This window comes from Phocoena sinus, chromosome 14, assembly GCF_008692025.1.
Source record: "Phocoena sinus isolate mPhoSin1 chromosome 14, mPhoSin1.pri, whole genome shotgun sequence".
NCBI classification, from domain to species: domain Eukaryota; kingdom Metazoa; phylum Chordata; class Mammalia; order Artiodactyla; family Phocoenidae; genus Phocoena; species Phocoena sinus.
The window spans coordinates 83,547,009-83,573,870 of NC_045776.1; the positions used below are offsets into that span (position 1 = coordinate 83,547,009).

Consider the following 26,862-nt stretch of genomic DNA (forward strand, 5'->3'; position numbering starts at 1 on the left):
AGCATGGAAGACAGAAGGGATTTAAGTCTGGGTCTAGAGATTGACTCATGAAAGCTGGATGTATTTGTGTATTTACATTAATGTAAACTTTCATCTATGTAGATTTGCAGGGATCCTCCAATTTTGTGGATTCATGTTATGAATCCACAAAATATTGAAAAATGAATTGGGAACTTTCCCCATACCCACACTGACTCTTGGGTGCCCTTGAAGGTTTCAGAATGGCAGTTCCAGAGAGAGCAGCTCTAGGTATTTAGGGTGGAGTGAGAGCTCTTTGCCAGAAACCAGAAAAAGACCCAGAATTGGGGTCAGTTGGAGTTGGTTCTCAGAAAAGGGAGCTGCCAGCGGCTCTGCTGCTGGTTTTAAATTCATAAATTCCAGCAAGTAGGAGTCCTGTCAGGTTCTCAGGTCATCTATGTCACTTATAGACAGTGTTCTTTTTCTTCCCTGCAGCAGGATAAGTTATGAATGACAACGTTATGGTCTTCACAATTAAATTGTTAGCTTACATTAAATTTCAATTAATGTGAAACCAGGGGGAAAAAATGACTATGGGCGTGTTGTCCTTTTCTGCACCCTGTGTGCCCATCTGAAAATAGTAGCATTCAGCCTGCTCGTCTCTAGATAACTTTGTGGCTGGTTTTGCCCCTTCCATCCTGTAGGTTCCAGACGGTGACCCAGATGGTGAGAGTCTGGAGGAACGAGTGTCTGAGAGTCTTCCACGACCGGTTAATCAATGAAACAGACAAGCAACTGGTCAGTACGTTGAATATGGACCAGCAAATGCAAAAAAAGAACTCTAACCACAAAATTCTTCTCTGGGTGAAAAGAAAAGCTACAAATCAAAAAAAAACCCAATGTATTTTTTTCAATGTATTTTTTGTACGGGACACTGCAGAAAAATAGAGACTAATAATGAGAGTCAACAGGTAAAGTAGGGTGGATTATTAAGTACCTTGCAGCCAATGGGGAAAAAAATCGAATGCAAATTACTTCAGATAATCCTAGCATACACTCTTTTTCTGACAAGTCTTAGCACGTCTGTGGTGTTGAGTTTGGCTTCCTGAAGTGGTCTTGTATTGTCAGGTTGAAGAGCACATAGGCAACTTGGTCACGGTACATTTTAAGGATGACGCGGAGGTGGTGATGAGGGACCCCATCCTGTTTGGAGACTTCCGGATGGCTCTGCACGAAGAGGAAACGCGCATTTATGAAGACATTCAGGACTATGAGGCAGCCAAGGCTTTGTTCCAGGTGCGGACAGGGCTCACCTCTTCCCGGAGCGCATTGCATGGGTGCCCAGGAGGTGGAGCTAGGAAGAACACCCATGCCTCTGTCTCTCGGTTCAGGATGTGGGCTTGTGTCTGATCCAGTGGTGTCCATGTCCAGTGGTGCATGGGAATGGTCTGATGAATGTGTCTGATGAACACAGACCCTTGGGGCCCATCTTTGTGCATTTCCCTTCATCAAGCCCATGAAGGGTGCCAGGGTTCCGATGCACAGCCAGCTTTGGGAACCACTCATCTGCCCCCCTAATATTCATCTTCATCTTAATTCACGAGTCGAACCTTGTAACTAGCATTGGCTCGCTGCTGGCCAGTCACAGGCCAGCAGATCGAAATCTTGATCGTAAAAGCTAGTCTCTTAAACCTGAATGATTGAATAATTTCACCAATTATAGACATTCAGAAAAATCTCTCCTCTGTTCTTAATCACTCTGGCACAAAAGGAGAGAGTCTGTCTCTTAAAAGCCAGTGATTCTTAAAGAAAAAAATTTTTTTTTCTAAAATTCAGGAAATTCTTGAAGAGTATAATGAAAGCAACACCAAAATGAGCTTGGTTCTCTTTGACGATGCTTTGGAGCACCTGACCCGTGTGCACCGCATCATTCGACTGGACCGTGGCCACGCCCTGTTGGTCGGGGTCGGGGGCTCCGGGAAGCAGTCTCTGGCCAGGCTGGCCGCCTTCACAGCTGGCTATGAGGTGAGCCGGGCTCCCCTCCCACCCCCCAGAAATGGGTTTGGTATGCCAATTTCCACAGTTAGTAGTTCCTGCAAATATTTGAGCTATCTATAACAGATCATAGCATGATGTTTGCATAGAGTATAAAGTGTGTTTGTTGGGGGGGGGTTGATATTATTTTAACTGAATATTTGAAGCATCTAACTATTGTATTGTATTTGGAATGAAGAATCTGTCAAATCAAGTTCGAAAGTCAAACACGAGCAAATCCCGTGACCTGTGACCTGTGCTCGTGTGGAGGAGAGGTTGCCCTACACCTCCATGGACCCAGTGTTGAGGGTTGGCAATGTATCAGCACAACCAGCATGCGTGGTTCTGGGACATTCTTAGAATCTTTAATTAAAAAAAAAAGTTTTATTGAGATACATTTCACAGACCATACAGTTCATCCACGTAAGGTGTACAGTTCAATAGTTTTGTAAAAATATGTTCAAAAGGTTGTGAAACCATTACCACATTCAATTTTAGAACATTTTCATCATCCCAAGAAGAAATCCCAAGCCCTTTAGCTGTTGCCCTCTCTCTTCCTGTCCTTCCAACCACCCCCAGCCCTAAGAAACCACTAATCTACTTTCTGTGTCTCTCGACTTTCCTATTCTGTATTTCCATACAAATAGAATCAGAGCATGTGGTCTTTTGTGACAGCTTCTTGCGTTTAGCATAACGTTTTCAAGCTTCATCCATGTATCAGTGCTTCATTCCGTTTTGTGTCTGAATCACATTCCCTGTGTGGTAGACCACGTTTCGTTTATCCATTCATCTATTGACAGTCATTTGGGTTATTTCCACCTTTTGGCTCTTACGAACTACACTGCTCTAAGCATTCATATACAGGATTCGGTGTGGACATATGTTTTCATTTCTCTTGGGTGGACACCTAAGAGCAGCGTTGCTGGGTCATAACGGCAATTCTCTGTTGAGTCATTTGAGAAAGTGCCAGATTGTTTTCCAAAGGGCCTCACCATTCTCTATTCCCCCAGCACTGTATGAAGGGGCAACATCCCTTGTCATTTGACATCTTTCAGAATCCAACTTTGATGAATGTGTAGTACAATATTTTAAAAATTCTTCTTTAGTTGGACATTTAGAAATATTACAATTTTGCAATATTATATAATTAATATCTATATGGAACTTTTGTAATCTGTTTTTTCCCATTTAACTCTAGATCACTGACATCTTTTAAAGTCAATAGCTATATATTTGCATTTTCCTTTGCAACACTGCACAATGTTCCCTTGTGTAGATATGCCACACATAAGCCTCTCTGTTGGTGGACATTTAGCCTTCTCCTTGTTTTGTTATTATAAACAGTGCAGTGATGAACATTCTTGTTCTTTGCACACCGATCAGTTTTTTCCATGCAAACATTTTCTTTTGAAATTGGGAAACTGGAGGGTTTAAGGGTATATGTTTTTAAAAGACTTTTGATCCGTGGCACCAGATTTCACATTAGAAAGGTTGGACCTGAATTCATGGTGGAGTTTGCCTCCTTGAATCAGGAGTAAAAAGGGCCTAGGGAATTCCCTGGCGGTCCAGTGGTTAGGACTCAGTGCTTTCACTGCTGGGGCGTGGGTTCGATCCCTGGTCAGGGAACTAAGATCCCGCAAGCCTCGCGGTGTGGCAAAAAAAAAAAAAAAAAAAAAAAAAAGCCTGGAGATGGAGGACCAGAGGAGAAGCAAAGGATTTTTAATTTTATCCATAACTTTGTTCAAAATAGTTTTGAAGCAAATATGACTTTTGGGTTTTTAGCAAATGTTAAAGATGGGTGGGGGGTACAGTGTCATTCTGTTATTCACTGTATTTGGTTTATTTTTTTTAATGTCTTCATTAACAACCAATCAGTCCCATGACAAAGGACTAAACTGATTTATGCTACCAGCAATGTCCTGTTCTCCCTACTCTGCCAATACCAGGTATTGTCATTCTGATATCTGCCAGGGTTATGGGTGAAAACTCTTCTAGTTCTAATGAGAATTTCTTTCTTTAATCGTGCAGTTTGAATATCTTTTTATGCGTTCATTAGATATTTGTCTTTTCCCTTTCATGAGTTGCCTCTTTATATGATTATCGATTTGTGCGAACTCTTTATATAGAAGAGCAGTCATGGTTAATTCAACGAATCTAGCTTGCAGTATTTCACAAATATTAACCTTTTGTTGAAAGTATTTCTAAACTAACTTGGTTGATGTACCTTTAAAATTAGATAAAATATGTAATCAAAATCATCCATCATTCAAATGTAATTGTTTTACTATTGTTTCCTACATTTTTCTGTAGGATATAATGTTACCCTCTGGGCAAGTTGACTTTTCTGTTGAGTATTCCAGGTAAAACTGATGCATTTTTGGGACTTCCCTGGTGGTCCAGTGGTTAAGACTCTGCGCTTCCACTGCAGGGGGAGCAGGTTCGATCCCTGGTTGGGGAACTAAAGTCCCACATGCCATGGTGCTCGGCCAGAAAAACAAAACCAAGAAACAAACAAACAAACAAAAATGGATGCATTTTCCTTTGAGGTAGTGCTCGTGCATCTTGGGCTCGAAGAATGGCGGAGAGGATGTCGGAGGGAAGTGGAGAAGGAGTGGGCTGTGCTGGGCCGTCCCTGTGTCCTGGGAAGTGGAGGGGCAGTTGGGTAGGGGGACCAGAGAGAGCTGTCCATGCCAGGGGTGCCGGGACCTGTTGAGGGGGCGCAGTGAAAGCTACACTCGGGGAGGATGAACGGGGTCTGCAGGCGGCAGGTAGAACTGGAGACCTGATTGTATGTGGCTGGAGGGCTTCCATGTTGCCCTGAGCTTGTGCCTGTGACTGTGTGAGAGGGTGTGCGGGTGTCCACGTGTGTGTAACCGTATGTGAATGTGTGTGAGGGACTTTGAGTGTGAAAGTGGGTGAGCAACTGTGTGTGTGCCCACGAACATGGAAATGTGTCGACTGAGTGCATGTTTGAGTGACTGTGAGTGTGAACGTGTGTGGGTGTGAAAGTGTGTGAGTGGCTGCGTGTGAACATGTGTGAGTACCTGTGAGTGTGAAAGAGGCTCTGTGTGTGTGTGTGTGTGTGTGTGTGAGAGAGAGAGAGAGAGAGAGAGAGAGACACTAGAGGTAGAGGGGAGGGAGGAAATGAGGGATCTTTCTGTTTCCATAAATCTGAGCTTTTTCTAAACCGTTGGTCGCAGTTAAACTTCTACACATGTGAGCCGGAGGAAATGCTTGAACAGGAAAGACTTGGCTTACATTTGTGTCCTTACTTCCATTTTCATCTATTTTGTGTGTAATAGGACTTTTGAATTTAAGATTTTTAAAATTGCTTCTTATTCGGATTTTTTACACATCTTCCCCCAGTTTATCACATTTTAAATGAGTTCGCACAGTGACTGTACCCACACGCATTTCCTCTGTTGCTTGGCTATCCTCTGCCTTCCTTCCCTCCCAGTAACTCAAATGACTCTTTTGTTTTTTTGGCCGCCCCATGTGGCTTGCGGGATCTTAGTTCCCCAACCAGGGATGGAACCCGGGCCATGGCGGTGGAAGCGCCAGGTCCTAACCACTGGACTGCCAGGGAGCTCCCATCAAATGACTCATTTTAATGACTGAGGGTGTCCTTTGCATTACCCCCACCCCTCCTTTTGCAGCCATATTCATCATCCGTCTGGACAGGCCTTGTTCCCTGCATAAGCTCTCACCTCGCACACGTGTGCGCCTGCACAGGACGTCCGCTGTGGTTTGTTTGACGAAAAGGGATGCCAGTTTTCTGTGTCCCGCGTTTATCACTCAACCGTATCTTGTGAAAATGGCCCAGGGCATCCAGATTTGCTGTCGCTGGTCCCTCTTCGATGGTGGCTCAGCCCGAGCTGCGCTGCCTGGAGCTGTCCTCTCCCTCTGCACTTACCTGGACACCCTCCCTAGGGCCGGTGGTCTCACGGGGATGCTGTGCTCCGTGTCGGCAGGTGTTTGAGATCCTTCTGAGCCGCGGCTACAATGAGAACAGTTTCCGGGAAGATCTGAAGAGCCTTTACCTGAAACTTGGCATTGAGAACAAGATGATGATCTTCCTGCTCACGGACGCCCACGTGGCCGAGGAGGGTTTCCTGGAGCTCATCAACAACATGCTCACCTCAGGTACCAGGACGCTGGTCTCGCACGGGCTTTGCTGGTCTCCGCTGCTCAGCTTTCAGTGGAGGCTGTCTGACAAGCGTTACCTTTTTAAAGCACTTCCTACCTGCAGAGGAGGCATCATTCAGGCTCTCACAGGTGGGTAGGCGCATCACAGGCCAAGGGTACAGTGTGTACGGCGGGAGCATGGTGAGCTGGTGGACGGGATGCAAACCAGGTGAAGGGGCCACACCGCGCAGGGCTTTGTGAGCCATTTAAAGGAGAATAGATTTTTTTTTTTTTTTTTTTTTGTGGTACGTGGGCCTCTCACTGTTGTGGCCTCTCCCGTTGTGGAGCACGGGCTCCGGACGCGCGGGCTCAGCGGCCGTGGCTCACGGGCCCAGCCGCTCCGCAGCATGTGGGATCTTCCCGGACTGGGGCGTGAACCCGTGTCCACTGCATCGGCAGGCGGACTCTCAACCACTGCGCCACCAGGGAAGCCCGAGACTAGATTTTATTCTGGGTGCAGTGCTGTGGTACGGATTTACATTTTTATTTATTTTTATTTTATTTTTGGCCGTGCTGCATGGCATGTGGGATCTTAGTTCCCCAACCAGGGATTGAACCCACGCCCCCTGCCTTGGAAGCGCGGAGTCTTAACCACTGGACCGTCAGGGAGGTCCCCAGATTTCCATTTTTAAAGGAGCCCTCTGGCTGCCCTGTGGGAACTAGATTAGAGATGCATCAGACCCCGAGAGGGCAGCCAGCTTGGAGCTGCTGCCCAGGTGCAGGTGAGACGTGACGGCGACTTGGACGAGGGTGGGACAGTGGGAACGGAGAGAACTGGTGGATTCTCGAGATATTTTGGAGGTAGAGCCGATGGGACTTGGATGGACCGGACGAGGTGAGGAAGAGAGTGTTAAGTGTGATTCTCGGGTTCCTGGCTTGAGTGAGTGATGAGTGATTCCGTTTACCAGGAAGGGAAGACCAGATCGGGCCTGTGTCACGTGGGGCTTGTGGAGTCCGCTACACCTATGGGCTGTTAGGTAGTGTGTTTGTTTTTGAGGGCTGCTGTAACAGAGTACCACAAAAGGGGTGGCTTAGACAGCAAACGTCTATTGTCTCGCGGTTCTGGAGGCCAGTAGTCCGAGATCAGGGCGTCGGCAGGGCTGGTTCCTTCTGAGGGCTTTGAGGGAGAACCTGTCCCACGCTTCTCTCCTGGCTTCTGGTAGTTTGCTGCCAATCTTTGACATTCTTTTCCTCGTAGAGGCATCACCCCGATCTCTGTCTTCGTGTTCTCTTGTCGTTCTCCCTGCGTCTTTCTCTTTATCCAAATAGCCACCGTTTAGAAGGACACCAGTCATATTGGATTAGGACCTACCTTAATGACTTCATTTTAACTTGATTACTTCTGTAAAGACCCTATTTCCAAGGATAGATGAGTCTGATGCTCAGAAGGGCCTCGGGTGGAGATGTCAATTTCAGAGTCACTGGCCTGTAGTTTGTAAAACCTTGGGGATGGATGCAGTCATCCCGGGGGAGAGTGTGAGAAGCAAAGCGAGTCCAGGACTGAATTCAAAGAGGAAGAATGAACCAGAGCAAGAGAACGCAGAGGAGAGCCAGGAGCAAGTTCCTCTTTATATCTTGTCGTCCACACGGCTGTGATTTATCACAGCAACAGGGCACACAGCACGATCGGCAAGGGGAAAGGCACGTGGGGTAAAGTCTGGGGGAACCAGGCACAGGCTTCCAGAGCCCCCTCCCTGGGGTGTCGCACAGGATACACTCAGTCCCCCAGCGAGGAGTTGTGACAACACGTGTGAAGTATCCTCAACCAGGGACGCCCAGTAGAGACTCGGCACTCGGGCTGTTCTCTGGCGGCTGGTCAGGTCGGCGCCTTCTGCCTAGCACGTACCGAATTCCAGATTTCCAGGGGGGAAGCAGGTGGTCAGCATAAACCGCAGTTTGTGCAAACAGCTTGGGCGTGGTAAGCCCCTCTGATGGGTGAATGGTGGTCGGAACCCTCGTGGAGTCTACGTTCCCAGGAGCCAGCCAAGGGCCAACACGGTAAGCAGGCTGCTGTCAGGGGAGCAGCCTCGGACCTGCTGTGTCAGCTCTTTTCTCAGGGAACCCATCTGATATTTAATAAAAATGTTTTGTACTAATTTGAAACGGTACAAATAGTGAACAACAACAAAAAAGAAAAAACCCAACAGAAACCCCAAAGCCCAGCGAGCCACAATCTGGCTGTTTCTCGTCCTCAGGGGGCTCGTCTCCCCTGCCCGTCTCCATGGGTTTAGTTATTCCATAACTCTCATCAGGTCTAAACCTTGGAGCGTGTCGACTCTTAGCCTCTCCCCCATTTGCGAATGCTTTTCTGTCTCTAAAGCCTGTCCCTTCCTTTGTGTCCCCTTTACCATCTAAGCCAGACCCTCGTCGTGTCTGACCTTGACTTTTTGCAGACATCTCCGTATCGCCCTTCCTCCTAAGATACCACTCTCCGCGCATTGCACTTGTGTTTTCTTTGCTCCGGGTCTCCGTGGACTGACTTCTCCTGTCTCTGCAGCCTGGCCGCCTTTCTCTTCTCATTCTCCAGGTGTACTCTTTGCATCCTGCCTCTGCATCTTGCCCATGCTTGGTACACTCTCTCTCTCCATCTCTTTATCAGCCTTCATGGCTGCAAGTGGCAGGAGCTCGACCCAAACAAGCTTACGTAAAATTAGGGAGAAATGAAGGAGGTGGTATTGATTCTTGGAACTGAAAAAGTCCAGGCTGGATTCAGGTGCTCAAATGATGTCATCAGGAACTGGTCTCTCCCTCGCTCTTGGCTTTACTGTTTTTCTTTTATTTGCATTCTTGGGTTTTTCCAAAGTAGTTTTTAAGAAATGGCACTAGAAGCTGCAGACTTGCATCCTCCTTTCTTAGTCCAGTGAATGAGGGTTTCTCTTTCCCAGGAGTTGTGGCCCAAGTGCCTGGCGGGGCTCTCATTGGCTGGCTCAGATCACATGCCCATCCCTGAGCCAATGACTTTGGCCAGGGTCATGCAGGGTTCTGATTGGTCAGGCCTGGGATAGTGTCATGACTACCCAAAACCACATCCAGACTTAGAATGGATGAGAAGTGATTCTCCAAAGGAAAAGAGAGACCTATGACAAGAAAGGGGGGGAATGCATGGGGGCTGGGGGCGAAAACAACAGAACTCCACTTTCAAGTCCAGCATCAAGGAAACTTTCCCCCCCAGTTTTAGCTCTAGTGTCTTGCAGGGTCACCCTCCTCCAAGAAGCCTCCTCAACCGTGCCAGTTTCCTGTCTCCTGAATGCCTGGGGCACCTACTGTCTACGCTATTGATGTGGTATTTAGCACACGTGTCCTTGGGTTGGCAGCGGACTTTTCATACATGGGTCACAAACTTGTAATCCGGGATGTAATTGTCAGCCCTGTTCTCTATCTGTAAACCCCACTGCAGGGCTCGGGGTGTATTTTCTATGAAGACTGAGTAGGGTCCGGTGGGTCCATTTAATAGTACCCCAAAGGATCGAGGGCAAATAGCTCTGAAGCTCTTATGCTTTGCTGCAGAATGAAGGCTTTGCCTCTCCTCCTTGGCACTGATGACATTAGGGGTGGGATCATTCTTTGTGGTGGAGGCTGTCCTGGGTATTATGGGATGTTTAGTAGCATCCCTGGCCTCCAGATGCCATTAGTACCGCCCCCCACGACACACACACACAGCAACACACACACACACACACACACACACACACACACACACACACACACGTTGGGACAACCAAAAATGCCTTCAGACATCGCCAAATGTCCCTTGGGAAGGGCAAAGTTGTCCCCAGTTGAGAACCCCTGCTCTGATGCTCACGATAACCCGCCCAGGTAAGCAGGAGGCATTTGTTATTTCCGTTTCACAGATGAGGTGACTGAGGCTCAAAGGGATTTACACACACGGCGAGTGAGCCTTGTGTCTCAGAGTTGGGACCCAAGCCCTGCGCTCTGGACTCGGCATCCACTGCCCTTTTGTGACGCAGTGCTTCTTGCCATTTCAGTGCGCGAGAGATAATAACCCTGGAACTTAAACAAAATCCTGGCCTTTGTTTTCTAGGAATCGTGCCCACGCTTTTCCCAGAAGAGGAGAAGGAGTCTATCCTCAGTCAGATTGGACAAGAGGCTTTGGAGCAAGGGATGGGCCCGGCCAAGGAGTCCACGTGGCAATACTTCGTGAACAAGAGTGCAGATAACCTGCACATCGTCCTGGGCATGTCGCCGGTGGGGGACACCCTGAGGACCCGCTGCAGAAATTTCCCAGGTGCCCTTGAGCAGAGCTTGCAAATCCATTTTCCCCCTTCAGCAGGGCACGTGCCTTAGGGAGGGAATGACATATGAGGTTCCACCAGCAAAGCGACCCATGCCATGGTCATTAGGTTGAAATGTGGGCCCTGCCATGTTGGATGAGCCCCGAGCGGCCCCTCACATCTGCCAACAGGCTCTTGTGTTGCCGCTGGATGGCTGTTATCCTTCTGACACGAGGAAATGCTCACGGTCTCAGGTGCAAGGCCCATAGCGAGTGCAGTGTAGCTCTCCGCGCCCTTCCATCAGGGAAAATTCTGGCAGCCTCATGGAAGGTGCAGTACCTGCCCCTAGAGCAGAGGGAGGCCGTTTTGCTCCCCCCAGGGGACATTTGTCAATGCCCGGAGACATTTTTGGTTGTCACAGCTCTGGTGGGGGGTGGCCACGTATCCAACTGGTATCTAGTTGATAGAGGCCAGGGGGCTGCCAAACATCCCACAGTGCACAGACAGCCCCACCAGACGGGATTATCCGGCCAAGTGTCGATAGTGCCGAGGTTGAGAAACACTGCTTTTGATCATTATTTTTGTTTATTTACTTATTTTTAAAAATTTTTGGCCGGGCTGCGCAGCACGCGGGATCTTAGTTCCCCGACCAGGGGTCGAGCCCGCGCCCCCTGCATTGGAAGCGCAGAGTTCTAACCACTGGACTGCCAGGGAAGTCCCTTGATCATTATTTTTGGACCCGCCCAGCTCATTCACCAATGTGTTGGGTACCAAAGACGGTACCCGTGTTCTCGAGCATCGCGGAGTTGCAGAGCTATCATCTCTTTTGTTTCCCTTTCTTTTCAAGGTCTAGTAAATAACACTGGTATCGACTGGTTCACGCCCTGGCCTTCCCAGGCTCTGCACGCAGTGGCTAAGTCATTTTTAGGTAAGTGACAGCTAATGTGGGGACCATGTTAACAGTATAACAAAGCAATTTGTTATCCTCTTTCTGACTCTGAATTTTGGTCCAGTAGATTCTGTCACCATTAACCCCCATGGCCGTGAATGGTGTTTTAGTTTGTTAGCGTGTTTTGATTTATATTTTGTTTCAGTCCAAAGAGATTTCGGGGGATTTACAAGGACAACGTGGGATAAAAATTGATTAGGTATCGTCCAAAGTAGGGGTCAGCAAACCCTGGCCTGAGGGCCAAATTCAGCCCACCACTTGTCTTGGTAAATGCAGTTTTATTGGAACACACGTAATAAACACACTGTCTATGGCTGCTTTTGTGCTACAACCACAAAGCTGAGTAATTGCCACAGAGACTCTACGGCCCACACAGCCTAAATATTTACTGTTTGGCTCTTTACAGAAAAAGTGTGCTGACCCCTGACCCCAAGGATGCCTGAAGGACCTTTCGGTAAACTGATTATCCATCAGTGTTGATTTTGCTCTACAGTTTCCAAGCCCTGAGGCCTTGATTATTAATTTTAATCTTCAAAATAAGAAAGCAAGTCAGTTTATCCTCAGGGAAAAACTTTTTATCTGGACCTAACTTGAGCAGATTTATGACACTGGGTGACCTTGTAAATAGCATCAGCCTTATAAATATGTATTCAATAAATAAATAACTAGTCCCACTTGGTAGGCAGATTGCAGTCTTTTGGCGAAGGGGGCTAAGAGAATGACTCTTTCCTGATGATATAGCTCAGGGATCAGCAAACTTTTTCTGTAAATGACCGGATGATAAACATTTTCAGCTTTGCAGGTCATATGGTCTCTGTTGCAACTACTCAATTCCACCATCGCATCAGGAAAGCAGCCCTAGACGATATGTAAATGAACGGGCGTGGTTGTGTGCCAATAAAACTTTATTTACAAAAACAGGTGGTAGGCTGGATTTGTCCTGCAGGCTGTAGGTTTACCCATAAGTATGGATATTTGTGAGGCAAAGCTTTTCATGCATGCTGTTAAATTGGCCCATGGCTGTGGTTTGCTAATCCCTGGTATAATTCAAGGTCAAATATGCAGAATCTGGATGAATGCATGCTTTTGGTCATACTTCCTTCCTTCTTTTTCTGCTTTGAGGTGAAAGTACTTTGCAATCTGTGAGATAATCCAAGTGATGTGGTTTTGGCACCGGGAGTGATTAATAATTCTTTCAGCAGACTTACAGGAAGACCTACCTTGTGCCCAGTACGTGCTGGGTACAGGGGATACAGCAGGGACACTGAGCAAATTTCTCTCCTGGAATCTCAAGTCCCTCCTACTACACTGCCTTAGCCTTCCTACCAGTAGGGACAGAGAATTGGCTTTCTGTGTTCTTAGAGAAATTGCCAGCCTTTTGAGTGTGGATCAGTATTATGGTCCAGAAAAGCCACTGACAAGTGATAACTGCTCTTTTCTATTAAAACATTTTTATATCGTATTTTATTGTGGTAACATGTATATAATATAAAATTTGCCATTTTAACCGTTTTTAAGCATTTTAAGTGTGCTCTGTTACACTAATTACATTCACCATGTTGTGCAACTTCTACCACCATCCATCTCCATCTTTAAAACTGGAACTCTGTCCCCACTGAACACTCACTGCTTGTCCTCCCAGACCTGCCCCCAACCCCTGGTAGCCTCTAATATACTTTCTGTCTCTACGAATTTGCCAACTCTAGATATTTCACGTAAGTCAAATCATGAAACATTTGTCCTTTTGTGTCTAGCTTCTTTTACTTAGCGTGTTTTCCAGGTTTATTCATGTTGTGGCGTGTGTCAGAATTTCCTTCTTGTTCGAGGCTGAATACTATTCCATTTATGGACAGGCCATATTTTGTTTATCCATCCCTCTGTTGACGGACACTTGGACATGGTTCCCACTTTTGGCTACTGTGAATAGTGCCGCTATGAACATTGGCGTCCAAGAATCTCCTTGTGTCCATTTTTCAGTTCTTTTGGGTACAAACTTAGGAGTGGAATTGTTGGGTCACATGGGAATTCCATGTTTAACTTTTTGAGGAACTGCTCCTTTCCTTTCTTTATGAGCCACCCTTTTCCATTCCTTCCTCTTCAGGGGCTAATCTGCTGATCCCAGTAGAAAATATGGAAGATCTGGTAGAACACGTTGTTTTGGTCCACGAATCCGTGGGTGAATTCAGTAAACAGTTTCTGCAGAAACTGAGACGCAGCAACTACGTAACTCCCAAGAACTACCTGGATTTTATTAACACGTATTCGAAATTACTGGATGAGAAAACTCAGTATAATATAGGTAAGACTTGGGAATGGGAGGGTTAACAGGAATTGTCATTACTTACGAATAAAGATCCAACAGCTGATCTTTTCCTTAAGCGGACATTTCTTAGCAAGACCGGGCACACTCAGGATTGAGGCAAAGCAAAAAAGCACATTTTGGATTTTGCATTTCAGAGTGATTCGTCTGTGTGGGCAGGACCCCGGCATGCTTTTATTTTTGTTTTTCTGTGCTGGGCCATGCACTTTCTTAGCTCTAAATGTTCATTGCATTAGAGATACTATTTGATGAGAGCAACGTGCCCTGCTGGAAAATGTTTTTTTAAAATGCTGTGGCTCTGGTTGTTGGCCAAACAAATGGTTATTTTCAGAAATACGTTCATTTTGGATGATGCCATCCCCAAACGGCAATGGAGGTACTGATAGATGCTTGACGTCTCATGAAAATGTTTTTTTTTTTTTCCGGTGAGCCCAACTTGGACGAATCGCACTGGAACGCTTGTCTGGGTGTGTTGGGAACAGCGCCCCCTGGAGGGTGAATACCTGTGTTCCCTTTCCTCAGCTCAGTGCAAGCGTCTGGAGGGGGGGCTGGACAAGCTGAAGGAGGCCACCACCCAGCTGGACGAGCTGAACCAGAAGCTGGCCGAGCAGAAGATTGTGCTGGCGGAGAAGTCAGCTGCCTGCGAGGCCCTGCTGGGGGAGATCGCCACTAATACAGCCATAGGTGAGTGCGGGTCCAACTCTGGGGGTCGGGACACCCCCCGCCCCACCCCGCCCAAAAAAAACCCCAAACAGGACAGGGCTCCACTGGGGGACATCCCTGGGAAGCCACTTGTAGGAACTGGCATCTTTTGACCCTCGCATTGCTATTGTTTCTGAGTTAGCATCAAGCCCCCTATAATAGGCACGAAGACGTTACCATATGCAGGACCCACAGCTGGTAGCTTGAGGATTTGCCAGGATGTGGAAAAGTCATCTCTTTACCCTCAATGAGCTAGTGAACTGGGTCGGTTTAAATGACCTCGGCCTGAGCATCACTCACCTGGGGCTTTCTTGGTTCTAACGTGAGCCTGTTTCCGGGTTCTTTCTCGGGCCCCTCGCCTGATCTTCCTGGCCTGGCGGCTGCTCTTGATCTGGTTCCCTCCTGCTCTAAGAAATCGGCTTTCTTTTTATTTATTTATTTGTCTGTGCCGGGTCTTAGTTGCGGCCCACGGGATCTTTGTTGCGGCATGCGGGATCTTTTTTTTTTTTTAGTTGTGGCACGCATGCGGGATCTAGTTCCCTGACCAGGGCTCGAACCCAGGCCCCCTGCATTGGGAGTGCAGAGTCTTAACCACTGGACCGCCAGGGAATTCCTGGAACTGGCTTACTTTACACGACTCTCACACAGGACAGCTCCTAAGCTGCAGCTCTGCCACGACTCCTAACCCTCCTTCTCCCTGGGTCTTGGGACTCCCGTTTCTGTCGTCTCTCAGAATCCTGTGTTCTGATGCGTGTCCTCCTCGGCTCATCCTCGGATTTCTGCAGAAGCCACTCAACCTCCCTGCCTCTGGGTATTCTCTTCCTAGCCCACGTTTGTGTCGCTTCTGCGTATGACCTCGGTTCAGTTCAGTTCCAGCCGTATCGTGTCAGGCCCTATCCACAGGACCCACTTTTCATTACTCTGGTCACAGCACCCCAACTTGGCTTTGGCACCCTGTCTGCTCTTGACCCGCAGTCTGGGTTGCCGGGTTGGGCTTGTTCCAGCCCTGGCTGGATCAATTAGACGTTCTCCTGCAGTTCACATTTTGAATCAGCCAACCTGAAGCTTGCTCGTGGACTTGTGAGGATGAGTCCCGAGAGAACGCCCCATCAGGGAGAGACTGCTGAATTCAGCGTACGTTTATTGAATACCTACTGTGTTCTTTTCCTGGGGCTGCCATAACAAAGCACCGCAAACTGGGTGGCTTAAAACAACAGGCGTTTATTTATTCTCTCACGGTTCTGGAGGACAGAAGTCTGAAATGAAGGTCTTGGCAGGGCCCTGCTCCTTCCAAAGGCTCTAGAGGAGGACCCTTCCTGGCCTCTCCCAGCTTCTGGTGGTGGCCCGCAATCCTGGGCGCTCCTTGGCTGGTAGACGCATCCCTCCCATCTCTGCCCCTCCATTGTCACGTGACCTTTCCCCCTCTGTGTCTTCACATGGCCTTCTTATAAGGGCACAGTCATTGGATTTAGGACCTACCCTAACCCAGTACGACCTCGTGTTAACTAATTACATCTACAAAGACTCTCTTTCCAAATAAGGTGACTTTCTGAGGTTCTGGGTGGCCATGAATTTTGAGGGGGACACTATTCGAGCCTGTACACCTACTGTGGGCCAAGCTTTGTTCTGAACGCTGGGGTCACAGCCGTCGGGGCGATGCTTACGTTTCTAGTGAGTGGGGCCGATCAACAAGCCGGTGATGAGATGAAATTTCAGATTGTGCTTAGTGTCATGAAGCAAACGAACAGAGTGGCGAGACCGAGAGTGACCTCAGGGGAGGGTGGCTTTTGAGCTGGGCTGAATGGGTGTAGGAAAAGCTGATGAAGAACCAGAGAGACGTCTGTGAGCCAGAAAAACAGGGCGGGCAGCTCGGATGTCCTCAGCTGACACTGGCCAGGCAGAGCTGGAGCCTGTCTTGTGGGATGGAGTGGGGCGGGGGGAGGGGGACACAGTCGAGGAGGGTCCGAGTCGCAGCAGCTGTCCCTGTGTTGGGGACCCCAGGCGCCGTGAGGACATCTGTCCCAGTGGGAACGCCCAAGGCCGCCATATTGGCCGAAGCTCATTCAGCCCCCTCCGCCCCGCGCCCACCTTTGAGGGCTGCACTGCTTTGGCTCGGGAGCGGTGATCCGTCCTCCCCATGCCCCAGGGGCTTCACTGACCTCCCCCTCCCCCCCATAGCGGAGGAAAAGAAGAAGCTGGCGGAGGAAAAAGCCACGGAGATAGAGGAGCAAAACCAGATCATCGCGGTGGAGAAGGCTGAGGCCGAGGCGGCCCTGGCCGAGGTCATGCCCATCCTGGAGGCCGCCAAGCTGGAGCTGCAGAAACTGGACAAGTCGGACGTGACCGAGATCAGGTAACGGCTGGCCATCTCCCAGCGTGCTCGGCCACCAGGGTCACTCTTGACAGTAATTATGAGATAATCATGGCTGTTCGGCATTTCTGTGCCGGCCGCTGTGCCCGGCACTTTCCGTGGTGGGGATTGTCATCGTCTTCATTCGCAGATGAGGGACGTGGAGCCCTGGGAGGTGAGCTGACTTGCCTCAGGCCTCCCAGCCAGTTGGTGCCATGGCCCACTGGCCTTGAACCCAGGCTGACTCACAGAAGGAGACTGGGTTCCGGAAGGGGCTGGTGGGAGAGCTGGAGCCTTGTAAGTCAGTCCTTTTTACGGGAAGGACAGAGGAGTGTCTGCCCTAGAAGAGGCAGGGCCCTGGATGCAGACAAGGTATGCCACCGGCTGAGTGGATGGGATGTGCCCTCATCCATTTCTAGCCAAATGCTGGCCTTTTACAGGTGGGGAGAGTAGTGTTTTTTGTTTGTTTTTGTTTTTTTGCCACACCGCGCGGCTGGCTTGTGGGATCTTAGTTCCCTGACCAGGGGTTAAACCTGGGCCCTGGCAGTGAAAGCGCTGAGCCCTAAGCACTGGACCGCCAGGGAAGTCCTGGGAGAGTGGGTCTTTACTGTGGCCCCAGACATTCTGCAAATCAGTCTGTAAAATGACTCCATCCCCCGCAGCCAGAGGGCCCATTTGCTGTCCAGAAGAGGGGTCTGGTGTGGAGCTTTCTCCCCTCCCCTCGCGGGGCGTGGTGCCCCCAGGGCACCGTTCGTGGATCTCGCTGGTAAGTTTAGCACCGTGAGGGAAGCCAGGAAGAAACGGTGTCCCGTCTGCCCCTTCCACCACCCCCCGCCCGTAATCGTGCTGCCAGGCCCCCCACGCGTGTCCCTGCATCAGGAGCCTCGGCTCTCTCCTCGCTCCCCGTCGCGGCCTCGTTTTCAGAAGGGGTTCCATCCTTCTGGTCCCGCAGTCAGGTCTCCTGTGAGAGAGACTCCTGTCTGCAGGCTGGAAGCTGCCCTGCGTTCTGCGTTCCTGGCGGGGTGGGGCTGCTTCTCGGAGCTCATCGCTTTTGCTAAGCGTTGCGCTCTGGCTGTTGGCTCATTTGTGGAACGTGTGGATTGAACAGAACGTTCAGCCAGTTCCAGGACAGGGGCCCTAGTAACTCCTGGGGGGTCGTCCGGAGCTGCTGCTGCTCTTAGCAAGAGGTCATGATTTCAGAGCTTCGCAGTGTGATCGCAGTGAAGGTATAAGGATGGGCGTTTTAAAACTGCAGTAGCATGCGCTGGGAGTTTAGACTGAGTTGTGGGAGAGACCCTCAACATGCACATTTCCAAGGGAAACATCCAACCACTGGTTATATAGATTTGGGGCACTACCCCCAGGTCAGCAGCATAAAAACATTCTGAGAGCAGAGAGTTGGGAAGGATTTTTGAGTATTTGTTTGGAAGGAGTATTTATCTAATCCAAGAGTGGATTTCCATGGGACCACATGGAGAGTTTGATATGTGTCCCCTGCAGTTAGATGGGGTGCCTGCATCACCCCCGAGAAAATGAAAGTGGCCTATGGCCCAAAAGGAATAATTTTTAAAATTGTAATTATTGGAACAGGTAATATGTTGATGCATGGCTTTGCTTCTTACTGGCTGTGTGACCTTCGACAAGTCACCTAACCTCTCTGTGCTGCAGTTTCCTTGTTTGTAAAATGTGGATGATAATAATGGTCCCCATGGCATCGGGGTTGTTACAAGGATCCAGTGAGCTGTTACGTAAAGAGCTCTCGGAACTGGGTTGAGCAGAGTCAGTGCCATGTAAACATTAGCTAGGGTCATGGTTCCAGCATCAAAATGATGTGCTATGAAAAGCCCCCTCTCACCTGTCCGCCACCCACCCGACAGGTAACTGTTGCCATTCATTTCTTACATATCCATTCAGACAGCTTTTGTACATGTTCAAGGCAACCAGATATACAAGTGTCTCTTCAGTTCCCGACGTTGGACTCTAAGGGTTGTAGACCAAGCGACACTTCCATAGCCTTTCTTCTTTCCTTTTAAAATATAATTGGTAATATACTATACATATTTTTCTGCATCTTGGTGTTTTTACTTGAGACCTTGGAGATCTTTTGCATGTTGTTATATGAGAACTTCCTCAATATTTAAAAATAGCTCATCATAATCCATTGGATGGCTGTGCCATCATTTATTTAGTCCTCCTCAATTTATGAAGTTTTAGCTTATTTCCAGTCTTTTGCCTTTACAAACAGTGTGGCAAAGAATAACCCTGCCTTACTTCACTCTGCACAAGTCCACTGGAAGGACACATTTTCAGAAGTGGAATTGCTGGTTTCCAAGGTGTGTGTGTTTATAACGTCAGTAGCTGTTGCCTAATGCCCACCCGTAGGTATGGAACGGCTTTACACTCCCACTGGCAATACATGCGAGCACCTGCTTTTCCATGGCCTTACCAACAGAGGGCGCTACTAAACACTTGGCTTTTTGCTTGTTTTATAGATGAAAAACGGTATTTGTGTAGTTGCAATGTGCGTTCCCCTTCTGATGAGTGAGGTTGGCCTTTTCTTCATATGTGCAGAATGTGTGTCGGAGTCCTGTGTATTTCATTTTCTGTGAACTGTTTGTGTGCTTTGCCCATTTATCGTTTGGATTGATGTTACTGTTGCTTTTCTTTTTCTTATCCATTTCTGTGGGCTTTTTATATAATGGGAGACTAGCTTTTATTCATGATGTGAGTTGCAAATAGTCTTCCCAGTTTGTCATCAGCCATTTGACTTTATTTAGGAGGTTTTTGTGCGTGCCTGTGTTTGCCGTGTATAAATTTTTAGTTTTACGTGGCAGATTTTAGTAATGTTTTATTTTGTGGCTTTCGCTATTACCTCATACTTAAAAGGCCTTGCAACTGGAAGATTGTAAAATAATTTCCCCATGGTTTCATCCTGTACTTTTATAGTTTAATACTTTTATAGTGTTTACATTTAAATCTTTGATCTCTTTGGGATTTTTCTTTGGGTTTAATGAGTTTGGATCCAGATGCGTACAATCTGGCTTTGTTTAGGCCACTGGGATGTTGAGAGCGATGAGCCAGCACTTAGGTCTTGACAATTTTATAATCCTTTAATTCTTCAAATAGCACTTCCTTTCTGTAATGCTCAATCCCCTTTGCAGAGATCATTAAGTGTTAAGGCAGAAAGATTAGGAGTAATGAAGATTAGCGTGGATGTTTCTCTGGAGTACAAAAGGCTCCCTTTGTTACTGGCCTGCAGTTTTACTTTGCTTCCTTTCCTTCATTCGGTATCATTGGGTGCCTACCGCCCGCCCACCCCGTGCTGGCACTGGGGCTGAGAGGCAGTGGGCCAGGCAGGGGGTCTTCACCGCATGGAGCCAGCCCACGGTCTGGGGGAGGCACGGGTGTGCACATGGGAATCTCACGTGTACCGCAAAATTACCCAGGAGGAGGTCAGGAAGGGAGGGTCTTTGTTGCTATGACTGTGGATAATGGGGGAACCTGAACTAGTCTCGGGGGTGGGTAGTCAGGGAAGATGACCCCCAGGAAGTGACATTTAAACTGAGACGTGGGATGGAGGCTGGAGCGGAGCTGGAAGGAGCTTGACTCGGGGGGGGGAAAAGCGGAGACAGTCAGAGGGTCTGGGGTAGAGCGAGGGGGTGGGGAGTGGGGCTTGTGATGGGTATTCTCCTCCAGGGAAGGCAACATGGCGTCACCTCTGTCTGTCTCTCTCTCCCTGAGTCTCTTTTCTTTTCATTTTAAAAATTATTTATTTATTTTGGCTGCGCTGGGTCTTAGCTGTGGCATGTGGACTCTTAGCTGTGGCATGTGGACTCTTAGCTGTGGCATGTGGACTCTTAGCTGTGGCATGCGGACTCTTAGTTGTGACGTTCAGGATCTAGTTCCCAGACCAAGGATCGGACCCGGGCCCCCTGCAGTGGGAGCACGGAGTCTTACCCACTGGATCACCAGGGAAGTCCCCCCCTGAGTTTCTTTTGTGATAGAAGAAAGGAATCTAATGAAACAGAAACGCTTTCATTTCTCAGACTTGTAACCTTACTTTTTCGAGCCCCTCGGTTATCTGGCACCACAACACGGTGTTCTGGATAAACGAGGTTCCTGGGCATGGTTTGTAAACTGATAACAGAGAACTCCACTCAAAGGCTTTGGGAGCTGAAAGGTTCCGGGTCCGCTTCCCCATTTGATAGATGGGAAAGCTGAGAACCCCGGAACGTTCCTAACTTTCCGGAGGGCTCAGGACGCCACCCCGAGGCTTTTTCTGACTTGTGTCTGAAAACATCTCACTGATGGTAGTCATCATCATCATCCCTCCTCCTCGGATTATTCAGAGAGCGTGGCCGGGGCCTGACCCTCAGCAGCCCCGAAGGGAGCCTTTTAAAACAGTTGGCAGCACTCCTGCTTTCGTAAGCGCCTAAGGCCGCATCATTGAACCTTTCCCTGGTGACTCAGGACCATTACTCTAACCATCGGGCTTTGTGCTGGAGTCATTGCCCGGGCTTGTCCCTAAGCTGTGTGGCTCCTCAGGCAGTGAGCGGGGGTCCCGGGGCCAGGAGGGGTCTGGGGGTTGCCGGGTTCAGAGCCTCCACACTGCTGTGCGGGTCAGGTCGTTCTCGCTCCGTGTCTCCCTCCCCCTCCCTCTGGGGCACTCTAGCCTCTCCCCAGGCGGCTCCCTGCCCTCCGGGGGCTCTTCCTTTCCTTTGCTTTTTCTTCATCGTCTTCTCCGCGGCTTTTATAGACTTTGCCCAGCCGCCGCTGGCAGCCAGCCGAGCGGGCCCACCGGGTACAGTCAGTGTGCGACTCGTTCCTTCTTGGGTCTTTACGCCGATGCAGCCTTCCCGTCTCCCGATCCTTTTGGGTTTCCAGTTCTCCGGAGGGTCGAGGGTGCTGGACATCCGAGTGTTGGAGCAGCAGAGTGATGGTCTAGCTTCATCAAAGACAGAGAACAACAACTTGCAGAGCCTGAAGGACGCCAGGGTGCGGGATGGGCTATGTGGACACAGGCAGGCCATCCAAACACTTGGGCTCTGTTTCTTTATCTGCTAAGTGGAAAATAGGATGATGATGATAATGGCAATAATGACAGCGGCTACCACCTAGAGTCTGAGGAATCACCCCAGGGTGTCCTTAAAAACACGGATTCTCAGGCTGCACCCTGAGCTGCGGATTCAGGGGTGGCCTGGGTTTGCGTCGAATGACACCCTGCTGTGTTCCTGGTGCCCAGTCCGATTCCAGGAGCCTGATGGAGCACATGATAGATGAGACCCAGTCCCTGCCCTTGGAGAAGCCCACCCCCAGGGGCATGAGTCAGTGTTGAGATGTGGCTTCCGTCGTTTCCACGCGGTATCGCATCCAAGAAACGGCTCACCAACTTTTCGGAACTCTCATTCAGGCCAGATCCTGGCCACATCCTGCGTCTGACCCGCGTGTGCATCCGTTTCTCCCCAGGTCGTTTGCTAAGCCCCCGAAGCAGGTGCAGACGGTCTGTGAATGCATCCTCATCATGAAGGGGTACAAAGAACTCAACTGGAAAACCGCCAAAGGCATGATGTCCGACCCCAACTTCCTGAGGTCTCTGATGGAGCTTGACTTTGATTCAGTTACCCAGAGCCAAGTTAAAAATATCAGAGGTGAGTGTAGACAGATGTAGGAACAGCCAGGCTGGTTGTCAGCCTGGCGGCTCAGTCTCTGGGGCCGGGAGGGAGAGTAAGGAGAGGGCTTGTCGCAGGCAGACCCGCCCACCGTGGTGGGATGGTGTTGCCGTGGCGTTGCCGATGGAAGAGGGGGAATGATCGTCCCCAGAGGAAGACAGCGGCAGGGAGGATGGTTGCTGGTTGGGCAGTGGCAGTGGATGCCCGCTGAATGTGTGGTTCAGCAACGGGTCCGGTTTTCCCTAGTAGGATACATGACTGTCTTATGGAGCCCGCCCTGCCTGGTCTTCTGTGCATCTTGTCCGATGGGCGTAGTGGTGCCAAGAACTGGTCTCGCGGGCAGAGGACTTGAATAGACATTTCTCCAAAAAAGATACACAAATTGCTAATAAGCATATGAAAATATGCGTAAGATTAGTCACTAGGAAAACGCAGATCAGACCGCAGTGAGGTACCGTTCAGACCCACTAGGATGGTGTAATTTAAACAAAACCACACAAAACTACAAGTGTCGGGGAGGATATGGAGAAGTTGCAACCCTCGTACGTTGTTTGCAGAAATGTAAAATGGTGTAAACTGGGAAACAGTTTGGCAGCTCCTCAGACAGTTAATCATAGAATTACCATGTGTCCCAACCACTCCACGCCTATGTATAGACCCCAAAGAGTAGAAAACAGGTATTCACACAAAAGCTTATACACAGATGTTCCTGACAGCACTGTTTACAATAGCCAAAAGGTGGAGACAACCCAAATATCTATCAGTGGATGAATGGATGAACAAGAGCAAACATATCCACACGTTGGAATATTCTTCAGTCATAAAAACGGACAAAGCGCTTCTGTGTGCGACAGCACAGACGAAGCTCAAAAGCCTGATGCTCAGTGAAAGAAGCCAGGCACAAAAGCTCACGCATTGTAATTCCATGTATATGAAGTGTCCGTAGGTAAATAGGTAAATCCACAGCGATGGAGAGCAGATTGGTGTTTGCCAGGGTTTGGGGAGGGGAAATGGGTTGTTACTGCTTAACAGCTCTGAAGTTCCCTTTTGAGATGATGAGAATGTCTTGGAGCTACATAGAGGTGAGGCCTGCAAAGTCTTGTGAATCTACTAAATGCCACTTTAACGTGTTTGTTGTTTATCATGTTTATTTAACATGTTTAATTATACACTTTAACGTGTTCATTTAATGTTATGTGAATTTTACCTCAATTTTTAAAAAATGGGTATTCGGGGAAGAAAACAAGAATTGGTCTAACCTTGACTTCCCTTGTGCCTTTTGCCAGTATGAAGTCTTCTGTAGATCCTGGAGGGTGGGTGAGGAGGGGGGGCGGCACCACCCACCCCATGCCCCCATTTCAGTTACAGATGCCTGCGTTCCCCCTGAGCCTGGTTCCTGACCTGCCCCAGAGCTTAGCCAGTGAGAATGATGCTAGTCTTTTTCAAAGGCAATAAAAGTTCATTGTGTCACTGTTTATCACGGAGGTTTGTTCAGAACTTGATCATCAATGCATTTTTTCAGCCACTTAAAAAAAAACAAAACAGGGGCTTCCCTGGTGGCGCAGTGGTTGAGAGTCCACCTGCCGATGCAGGGGAGGCGGGTTCGTGCCCCAGTCCGGGAAGATCCCATGTGCCGCGGAGCAGCTGGGCCCGTGAGCCATGGCCGCTGAGCCTGTGCGTCCGGAGCCTGTGCCCCGCAATGGGAGAGGTCACAACAGTGAGAGGCCCGCGTACCGCAAAAAAAAAAAAAAAAAAAAAAAACCAAAGCTAATCAAAACACAAAGGATAACAGCAACTACAAAAACCCAAGGGACTCTCTTTACCCGATCGTTGGATGGGTTTCCATTTATGTGAAGTTACTCCCAGGGTGAGGGTGCAGGTGGAGGTGATGGTGCCCTGTAATGACTTATGAACCCCAGTTAGCTGCCAGCTCTGAGCCACCTTGGTGCCCAGTTGGGGGGTCCCCACTGATGCCCTGGGTCTCCGGGGGCTGCTGGGTGTCACATGGAAGTTCCTGTGTCATAGGATGTCCTGGGTGGCAGTAACATGTGCCCCTCAGTCACATCTTAAACATCCACTTACACAAAATTCATTCGGGGCTGGACCCACCTGTTGTCCCTGGGAGAGCTGTCCGGATCCCGCTCACAGGCTTACCAAGGAGAAGGAACTAGTTACGCTTACTTTGTTAGTAGGCAGTTTACTTCCCATTTTATTTTCCCAAGACGAAGCTCACCGCTCATCGAAATCATTGCGTCTTTGACCTTTAGGCCTCTTGAAGACCCTCAATACCACGACTGAGGAAATGGAAGCCGTGAGCAGGGCAGGCTTGGGGATGCTGAAATTTGTGGAAGCTGTGATGGGCTACTGTGACGTCTTTAGAGAAATCAAGCCCAAGAGAGAGAAGGTATTGCCCATCTGTAAGACCTGCACACTTCTGCCAAGAGATCGTTTTGGAGTCAGAATGAATGTGTCCACAGCTTTACTGGAGAAATTCTGGCAAGGTTCTGATTCTAAACTGCATAAACATTTTTTCCCCCAGTAAATGATAACCCTGAATTATAGCTCTAATTTAGATGTAATGTGAACCGACAGAACCAAAGTCTGAAAGATTTTTGAAGAAAAGAGGGTAAAATCATTCTCGAGGGCTAAAACAGAGTTTCTCACCCTGGGTGCTACTGACACTGTAGATTGGATCCTTCTTTTTGGGGAGGCCGTCCTGGACACTGCAGGGTGCCGAGCAGCCTCGCTGGCCTCCACCCACTGGGTGCCGTTGTCCCTTCCCCCAAGTTTTGACAACCAGAAATGTTTCCAAACATTGTCATGTGTCCCTTGGGGGGCAAAGTCGGTCCCTGTTGAGAACCACTGGGTTAAAGGAACATGCAGAAGACACAATACAAAGAGAATTGTATAAGGTTGATTCTATCATTTTGAGCCATATTTTGACATTGCTTTATAAGTCAGGATTTTATCACTCAGAAAACTTAGAACCCATAGTAGGACCAATACAGTCTTCAGTGCATTCTTTTGAGTTTTTGGCTTAGAATCACAGGGTCCTTTTACTGGGACCCTAGTACCCACGAAAATTAAGCCGTCTGCTAACTCAGATGCAGGACGTCTTTTTTCTAATGGGATGTAGGGCTTTTGCATCAAACCATTGAAGAGGTCACTAAGAAAAGAAGCCATGTGCCTCGCTATGACATAGGGTGGGCCCAGAGGGTAGGGACAGCATTAGAAATGCAGGTGGAGGACTTCCCTGGTGGCCCAGTGGTTAGGACTCAGCACTTTCACTGCCGTGGGTCCGGGTTTGATCCCTGGTCGGGGAGCTAAGATCCCACGAGCCTCGTGGCATGGCCCCCCCCAAAAAAAAAAAAAAATTGCAGGTGGACATAAGCCCAGGTGTGAGACTGACTGTCTTATTCCCACCTCACTGCCGTGCTTTTCCCCATTGTTCTGCGAATTGTCTTCACGTAGGTGGCCAGGCTGGAGCGGAATTTTTCCTTGACCAAACGTGAGCTGGAGAGGATCCAGAATGAGCTGGCAGCGATCCAGAGAGAACTGGAAGCTCTGGGGGCCAAGTACGAGGCGGCCATACTGGAGAAGCAGAAGCTGCAGGAAGAAGCTGAGATCATGGAGAGACGGCTGATCGCGGCCGACAAGCTCATCTCGGGGCTGGGGTCTGAGAATGTCAGGTCAGCCTGGGTAATGGGCCTTCCCGCTAAGCAGCTCTAAGCCAGACTTTGTGGTTTGTGAGTGAACATCCACAGCACCATTTCTCGCCACGTGGGGTCTTTATTCCACGCTGCATTTTGAGCTGAAAGCCGTGTGAAAAAGTTCTGATTTTACTATTATCATGTTTAAAAGTGGCTAATGGCCATTTTATAGATTCTTTTAAAAATAGGTATCGAGTGTTATTTACTGAGTAACTGTTAAGGGGAGGCATGGCAGCAGTGGAGACAGGGGGAAACCAGTGCCCTAGGGCCTGGGAATGTTTGCTTCTTGATGACCTTTAACCCCAAGTCCCTTCTGGACGGATCTGGAGGAGGAACCCACTTCTGTCTCTGGACCCTTGTGGCTGGTTCAGTCCTGAGCTTCAGTTTTCAGTAGGTGGAGCTGTTTGATGCTTATGGGCAAGAGGCCCATTGGGCCATAGCTGGTCCACTGGATGTGACAATAGTTTCTTACCTGGCACCTGTAAAAATGGTATGGAAAGCACTGGAAAATATTGTTTGCTTATGGGAAACAAATCATTTTCAATGTCTTTTTTTTTTTTTTTTTGCGGTACGTGGGCCTCTCACTGCTGTGGCCTCTCCCGTTGTGGAGCACAGGCTCCGGACGCGCAGGCTCAGCGGCCATGGCTCACGGGCCCAGCCGCTCCGCGGCATGTGGGATCTTCCCGGACCGGGGCATGAACCCGTGTCCCCTGCATCGGCAGGCGGACTCTCAACCACTGCGCCACCAGGGAA

At 49.0% G+C, this 26,862-nt stretch overlaps 1 protein-coding gene across 1 annotated transcript in view; it reads left to right on the plus strand.

Annotated features, from left to right (window-relative positions):
• Nucleotides 1-26,862, plus strand: part of DNAH10 (dynein axonemal heavy chain 10) — a 149,161-nt gene that overhangs the window by 104,082 nt on the left and 18,217 nt on the right. Inside the window, 12 exon segments of the mRNA XM_032603032.1 lie at nucleotides 663-756; nucleotides 1,087-1,254; nucleotides 1,795-1,983; nucleotides 5,964-6,135; nucleotides 10,220-10,423; nucleotides 11,257-11,337; nucleotides 13,460-13,657; nucleotides 14,201-14,362; nucleotides 16,559-16,733; nucleotides 22,197-22,378; nucleotides 24,667-24,803; nucleotides 25,871-26,088. Of these exon segments, the coding sequence (XP_032458923.1) occupies nucleotides 663-756; nucleotides 1,087-1,254; nucleotides 1,795-1,983; nucleotides 5,964-6,135; nucleotides 10,220-10,423; nucleotides 11,257-11,337; nucleotides 13,460-13,657; nucleotides 14,201-14,362; nucleotides 16,559-16,733; nucleotides 22,197-22,378; nucleotides 24,667-24,803; nucleotides 25,871-26,088 (1,980 nt within the window).